Below are 8,544 nucleotides of genomic sequence, written 5' to 3'. Positions count from 1 at the left end.
TACTAGGAAGTATTGTTTTGATGCTTGGTTTGAAAAATAGGAATAAAATTATCTTTGCTAAGTACACAGGCGATTTGGCTAATTATACATTGTATATATGGTAATATTACTCTAACTCTACTATTGCCCCCCACTGGCACAGCGGTATGTCTGCGGACTTACAATGCTAGAGTCTAGGTTTCGATACCCGTGATTGGTAGAGCACATATAGCCCATTGTGTTGCTTTGTGGTTAACTCAAACTAATTTTACTGTTGATTTTATTATCATAAACTGTTTTAATTTGGTACATTGCCTAATAAAAATTGAGTTATATTTTTTAAATCATACGTTCAATTAAATCAACATTATAACCTCTGTCATTACCAATGTTTTTTATATAATTTAATTCGTTTTTCAAATTAGTAGAGTAAGGACAAAATTCTAAACGCTCTGTTTATATAAGCATGAAAAGATGCTAGATTTTGAGAAAATGAGTGACATGATCTTTGATGTGGCACTGTAGAGATTGAATATGGTTTCCGATAAACAGTTGTGGAAATACTTCAAGTGTTATTTCTTTTAACAAGTACATCTAAAAAAAAAATAACAATTATCTTGTTCAATCTCATAAGTAAACTGAATAGACTTAGAGGTATCAATATTTTTAGAAAATCAGCAAATATTTTAATTCAGCATCTTCTTGCCGCCAAACCAAAAACGTGTCATCAACAAACCTGATCCAACAATCAGGTTTTAAAGAAGCATTATCGCGATAAATACGTTCAAAACTATGTATACGAAGGTCGCATAGGAGTAAATCAAAAGATGAACTCAAGGCTGATCCAATTTTCTGCTCATAATACTTTTCATTAACTTTGAAAAAAGAATTTTTAACACAAACTCTAGTTAAATTAATAATGTTAACAATTTAGACTGTAGAAATGGAAGCCAGAACTAATCTATCGCGAAAATATTAGCAACTTCCACATGGACTTTAGTAACCAACTAAATAGCGTGGAAGTCTAATGGACCCTTGTTGTGCGTTCGTTATTTTACGGTTTTCATTGTTTTTGATAGATGGGGCGACATTCGTCATGCAGAAAAAACAAAAACAGCGGATGTATACAAATTAAGAGAATATATTATAAAACGAGGTGGTTTTTTTTATAAAAAATTTTCATAACGTTTCAGATTGTAACTTTCCTTGATATAATGATAGTTACCCATGACTATTTATAAAAAAAATTAAGTTATCACATATTGTGTAATGATAGTGAAGATTTTGTGGACTATTTTTTGAAATGCCGATCGTTAAACCTATCACTGTGTTTGAAGGTATAAGATATGATTTGTTCTATGATTTAGAAGTGTTTGGGAGGAGTTCTTGCCGGTTGTAAATCTGATATATCGGCCTTTTATTTTAAAAGTAACGTCAGGGCATAATAACTCTAAATATTCTATCATTATGATCACAGTTATCCATATCCAATGCACTGGGAAGCCAACAATAACTATTTGCTCTCTATGAATGAGATACCGATATATCGCTCCCCCGTTTAACTCAGTTTTACTTTTAGTGCATTTTTAGTTTTACTAGATCAAGAACCATGGGAAACTGTTTCAGCCGATCCGGAGATAAAAATGTAAAAAAGGGGGAAACACACACGGGCCAAGTCTCTGTAGAAAGGAATGAAACTGTTTCTCCGACACCAAACGCTATAGTAGCGGTTCAGACTCATGAACCGTCCAGCATACGTCCAGCTCATCATGATCTCATCAGAGGAAATGGACCAACTCTTCCCACGGAAACAGACAGCATTTCTGGCTCCACTGCCAAAATATTTGTCGCACTATATGATTACGATGCTCGAACAGATGAAGATCTTAGTTTTAAGAAAGGCGAACACTTGGAGATACTAAACGATACTCAGGGAGACTGGTGGTTTGCAAGGTCAAAGGCCACTAAGAAAGAAGGTTACATCCCTTCCAACTATGTTGCCAAACTGAAATCTATTGAAGCAGAACCGTAAGTTATTATTTGTACTAAACTTAATGTTGGGTGTTCTTTTGATAATAACGACATGGAAAGTGATATTACAAAAGAACCAAGACCAAACTAATAAAATGTTATAAAAATATTCTCAGCCCATTATAAATACTGATGCAGAGCATAGGAGTTTCCCTACACAATGTAGTAAATAATAATAATTAGTATTAAATATACTAAAGTTCTTAATAATAGTATCTCGTATGATTTTAGAACTTATAGTATGGGCAAGCAATTTGTCTGGTCTCTTGAAAAAAACTTGAGTTATTTCACTAGTAATATATGTCTAAACAAAAATCTGATTTTGAGTATGTTGTATGTGCAAAATATATAAGTATATGAACTAAGGTCAATGAAATGTTTGGTGTGAAAACTATTAATATTCTACTTAAGTTAAAATGACTGTTATAATATTAACAGGATAATCAAATCCAGAAATGCAAATGACATTTTCATAAAACTTTGCAGGCAGTAAGATTAAACGATACAAGTTTTAAGATATGAAAAACTTGGAACTACAAAACAATATTATATAATTATATTACATGGTAGTTAACTGACGAATAGTTTGCCTTCATGTGCGATGAAAGATGTAACAATGAATGATTTCAAGGGGAGAGTTGACGAATATTTTATAGATCGGAGCATTCTATATGCAGCTCAAACAGGGTAGTAATTGATAATGGAAAAGGCTAGATGAACTAAATGGACTTTTTTTTTTATCTTGGAAATGAAATTATATGAAACACATTACTTTATCTTTTTAAAGTGGGTCAATTGTGGCCCAGTGGTTAGTGAGCTGGACTGTGGATCTGTCTTGTGGTTCACACATTGTTACTATGAAAAATAATTATGCTCTGCACTCTGGGGCCTTGGATATTTCAAATAAATTTTTTTTTACTCAACTATGAATTCCTTAAGCTGTTTTTCTTTTATTCTGGTATTAACAGTATTTGCTTCACCAGTGATTTTCCCATATTCTGGATAAATCATGTTTACCACATACATATCAAAACTTTAATATAGCTGCTCAACCATTAAGGTTTTAAACATAACATTTAACAGAAATCAATAGTCCATTTGGTTGTGCAAGGTTGTCCTTGAAACAAGTACACATTTCAACCCACCCTTTATTTTACAGGAAATAATTCATTCCACTCTTCAATAAAATATTTAGAAAGCAAATTAGGTCTGATCTTCCCCATTATAATTCTTCTCTTTTTAGGAGCACTTTACTATTTATGAATCTTGTCTTATGGATTCAAAACATGGTTTTTGAAAATTAAAATCAAAGAACATTTCTTTATATCTCAGAATGTAGCAAAACCCTGAACCTAATTGTGGAATGATCACTCTTCCCCAATTCAAACATTGCAATCATATCCTTATTAGTGACTCACACTAAATCTAAAATGACATCCCTCATGGTTGGCTCTCTGACCAAACAGAAAATCATGGGTCCCTTGCTATTTCTGGAGATTTAACATAATGTCTCCTTATAATTATTGAATCAGTGTTCTTATTTGTAGCAATCCTATCTAGTTATAGTTTCTCATTGACACCTTTTGTCTGATCAGGTTGCATATAACAATTACCAATTAAAAACTTTTTACCCTGAAACCCCTGATTCTAACCCATACAGATTTAATCTGTTGACTAGCATTTTTTATGTTTAAAATCCTATTAGGCTACAACTCATCCCTTATGTAAAAATCCACCTCACCTCTCTTAACATGTCCATCACTATTACATAAGATATAACCTGGAATTTCAAGATGATTTCTGTTGTTAATATTCTCCAAATCTACTCAGATTTCACTGATTCCTATTATACTGTATCATAGTCTTCATCTTTGATTTCAGCTAGAGTCCTGAACTCATCTATTTTGTTCTTAATATTCCAAACATTAGAGTGGTAGTCATGATCCTATTATGTTTATCCTTTATCTGTCACTTATCTTTAAAACTATTATTTAACTTGTTATGCTCTGAATCTTTTTCCAAGTTACTCATTACCCCTGCTATCATATCAATTTGTTTATTTCAAATTTCCCATCTTTATGAAAGTTTACTTTAAATTATTTTTGATGAATCTGTTTAGAGCTTCTTCAAAACATCCTACAATCTAATCTGCTAAAGTGGAGCCCATCCCTAGTATATAACTCGCCCCTGCCCTAAACACTATCCCAAAAGTCCAACCACCCCATATGTTGCTCTAAGCATATCCCTGATATTTCATTTAATCTTTGGATCCTGCTAAGTAATTCATCCCTGCATCTAGCTTAAGGAAGCCTTACAAAAGGGGCCACGTCTTTTTCTATCACTAAACCTCTGAAGGAGTTCTAGCCTAAGGAAGCACTACCAAAAGGATCACACATCTTTTCGTATTGCTAAACTTCTGAAGGAGTTCTCTATACTTACAAACTAACTCTTCTGATTTACAGCATCATTTGTTTCTACATACTCAACAAAAAATGAATTCATTCCTCGGTAGCAGCAACTAAACTGTAAACATGGTATATTATATTCGATACATTAGCACCTCGCTAATAAATTCTAGTCCTAGTTCTTCCCACTACAAATAACTTTCTCTGTATAGTTAATGAAAGAGTCCTTTGTTACATAAACCTTGTGATCATCTCTTTCCTTGTTGCATGCAGCCAATGGCTCAATTCTATTAGAGACTGGCACCTCAATGCTAACTGAACCTGGCTTTATAGCCTCAACATTTTTCCTCACTTGCACCATTTTAAACACATCACTCACAGTCTCCACCACATTGGGAGAGCTTGCTTACTTGATGATAAGTTGGAGATTGCTTTGGTGAAGAGTGTGAAAATGGTAGATTGTGAACACAAATCAAGGAAGTAAGAAAGGATATGGATAATTAGGGAAAAGGTTGCTTGAAAGGAGGATTACTATATCTTCACAGGAAACGAACCAAAGCAATAACATAATATTGGCAATAGACATTGCAAATGTAGTGTGGTTGACATAATATTATTTTTATCTTTCACAAGTTCTTATAATCACTAATGTAGTTTTCTCTCATTGATGTTTTGGTTGCTTGACCCCCTCCAGAAGAAGATTTGGTTTCTGGTTTTCCAGTTTTTCTGAATGATCAGTAGGTTAATTCAAGAAAAATAAGTAATAATAATAAAACAAAAGTTGGTGTTGGTAAATTCTTACCCTAATTCTGAGTTGTAGTTACTTAAATACAATTGATAAAAAGTTATAATTCACCAACTTAATGTAGTTCACACTGAAACACTTGTTGTTCAAGCAATTCAATGATATAAACAATGTCTCAACCACTGCTGTGTCTGTCATATCCCAGCTGGCACGATGAGCCCTAATAGTGGATATATCACATATAGTGTGGTTGAAATAATATTACATATTCTGGTTTACTTTCATTCCTAAATTTTTATATATATATACTTTCAAGTCATGACAGGGTGTGATTTTTAAGCAAAAATCAGTCAGCTGGGGGGAATGTTTTTCTTGCCTTTTTTTGGTAAAAATATTTACCACTTTAGCCACATACCCTTGCCAACATGGACAGCCATTTGGTGAACTGGTTATCAGATGACATTTTAACCTATTTCTGGAAGTGGACTAAATCTTATAAACACCAGTTTGCCAGGAATGTTGACCATTTGTGTATCAATAACAATCCACCTTTTCGCTAATTGTTAGTTATGTCTTTTAAACACTATTGCTGTAAAATATCATAAATGGTTAATACGATCCTTAACTTTGTTTTTAAACTTAGTCTAAACATAAACAGCTTCCAATGAAAAATTGATGTTTTGAGCTAAAAACATTCATTAACACTAAGATCAAAACATTTAGGAGTGTTTGGGTGCAAGGGTTTCTGACTTCTGGGATATTTGTTATTAACTCCAAAATACATTTCAATAAAAACATTAGAGAAAAACTAACTTTCACAGAATGAATCTGTTCTCCTTTTGAGATTATTTTCACACCTGTTACTCTAATAGATATTCCAACTACAAAATAATGAATTTCAAATTAAGACTAACTTTCTAATTGTTCCGTAAAATATAACAATGTTTGATAAATGAGATCCCCTTAAGTTTATAAAATGGTGAGAGAATCTGCCAAATTGTTCATGGTGAGCACAAGTTCTTGGCAGTTAAGAGACATAAGCTTTTTGAAACCTCATTGTGGGAAACTTATTTAAGGAATAGCTTATGATACTTACAATTTTATGTCTCTAAATGATTTTGGATATAGGACAAAAAAAAAGGTTCACTGACTCATATTCTTGTTTTTCAGAGGCTGGGGCTAAATAGTTTGGATTATTAGTTCTTTAACACTTTTTTGTTTATTACGTACTTTTCAGCCTTTCAATCTGTAGGGTGCACTGTAACCACTACTGGGGCTTTGACTATTCAAGACAACCAATTTTAAGACCAATAAAAAATTTCTTTTATATATATGATGTTTTGAAATTATAAATGTCCAGCAGTTTCTGAAGATTTTTCAGGGGCGTAGATAGCACTACAGAGTGGGGCAGGGGGTCTTTTTTTTTCAAAATAATGTGGACCTTCTCTTCTACACAAAGAATTGACGTGAAAATCAAGTGTTTATTTCAAAAAATTATCAGTATAGCGGATGTTTTAGACTTTTTAGAATACCGAGGGCGTTCGAACTCCCTCACCGCTACGCCCATGTCATATCTAAAAAAACACAAAGAAAACAAGGATACAATAATTGTGGGGTTGCTGTATGTAATGATGTCATTTTGAAAGGTCGTAATCTTCTGATATAACTCTATCTGGAAGAGTAGAAAACGGCATGCTGTCGAGGGCAAACTTGAAGACGGAAAGGGAAGTAGCTATAATTAATACGAAACTATAAATATAGTTCAATGTATTAACACAGTATTATCTACTTTTAGGTTTATTCGACTTGCAGAGTTGTGTAAAACATGTAGCTTGGTTCTGTAGAAACAGAATTAGTAAAAAATAAAACATTTTATAAACCGCTTGACTGATATTAATTCATTCTGCACGTTTCGCAGGAAACGCACAATTTCTTATACACTTATCTTTACATCGTTAGGCACGTAAGTGTTTTAGACTTATTCAGATAAATAATGATAATAATAACAACAACAACAAAAACTTTTTACGAGATTAAAGGTAAAGATACGTTGTTACGGTGTGTTTGATTGTCCTTTATTTTGCTTCATATTTATAGACCTCACTGAAAATAACGTTTTAATTGGTTCTGGCATTGATCCAAAACGTGAAATAAACAAATTATGGATATATACGTGGCGAAAAATAATATATATAATAAACTAGCCCGTAAACAGAAATATGATACTTTGTCGTCGATCACGTGATTCTTTCCCACTGTGTTTATGGCAGTAAACGTAAGTGAGATATGTTTATATTATAGTTTCATGCTGTCTGTTCACCAGAAATAGATTAAATAAATTTGTGAAACAGGAAATGATCGTATTTTGTACAGACAGGGGGTAATTTTTTTTTTGTCGTGATATATGTGGGTTATTATGATGTGTTTCTTAGCCACTGATTCTATTTCACTCGAACTGCGTATCCAGTGGACTATGATAAACTCTGTGCCAACTAGCATTATTTCATATTGTGTGTAGGCAGTGAATTTCTGTGACCTCTGTTCGTTTTCCTACATGGTAATTTGGAATTGTGTGTAGGTAACCATCTTGAGTGGTCGGTTTTCTTCCTATTCCAGCTATAAGGTTTGAACTTGTACGTGAACACAATAATTTTCCGATCATCTTCCCTCTTTGGATTTCACGAAGATAGTGAACTTATGGGGTTTCTGTTTACGTTCCATATATAATACTTGGACCAGCTTTATATGCATACAGACTGATTTTGTACGACCTCTATTTTTTTCTTGCTCGTGGTTTTTTTTATATTGATTGATTTTCTAGAGAGAGGGCAACATACCTATCACTGTTTTCTTAAGTCACAAATAAGAGAGAACAGAAATTCGGAGACTATTTTAATTACACCTATCTCACAAGTAAACCTACTTGTAGAATTTCCTTGTTAATAGAGGAGATAAACCTAACTTTTAACACTGAGTCACCTGTCTTGATCATTTATAAGATATGTAGAAACAAAAAACTAGAGTTCTTGTTCGTGATATTCTGTATAAACCTCAGTAATATCTTGTGGTTATAAGGTATGTAGATACGATAAACTGGAGTTCTTGTTGGTGATATTCTGTATAAACCTCAGTAATATCTTGTGGTTATAAGGTATGTAGATACGATAAACTGGAGTTCTTGTTGGTGATATTCTGTATAAACCTCAGTCGTCTCTTGTAGTTATAAGGTATGTAGATACGATAAACTGGAGCTCTTGTTGGTGATATTCTATATAAACCTCAGTAATATCTTGTGGTTATAAGGTATGTAGATACGATTAGCTGGAGCTCTTGGTGGTGATATTCTATATAAACCTCAGTAATATCTTGTGGTTATAAGGTATG

The 8,544-nt window shown here is 33.0% G+C and overlaps 1 protein-coding gene across 1 annotated transcript in view; it reads left to right on the top strand.

The window, feature by feature from the left end:
* The first annotated feature begins 1,318 nt into the window (after nt 1–1,318).
* The window catches only part of LOC106470143 (tyrosine-protein kinase Src42A-like), a 36,425-nt gene continuing 29,199 nt past the window's right edge, over nt 1,319–8,544 (top strand). Inside the window, exon 1 of the mRNA XM_013930673.2 lies at nt 1,319–2,007. Coding sequence (XP_013786127.1) covers nt 1,589–2,007 — 419 coding nt within the window. The 5' untranslated portion in view covers nt 1,319–1,588. The remainder of the gene's footprint in view (nt 2,008–8,544) is intronic.

This window comes from Limulus polyphemus, unplaced genomic scaffold (genome assembly GCF_000517525.1).
Source record: "Limulus polyphemus unplaced genomic scaffold, Limulus_polyphemus-2.1.2 Scaffold3844, whole genome shotgun sequence".
In the NCBI taxonomy this organism is placed as follows: Eukaryota; Metazoa; Arthropoda; class Merostomata; order Xiphosura; family Limulidae; genus Limulus; species Limulus polyphemus.
This window is presented reverse-complemented; position numbering and strand designations above follow the sequence as displayed.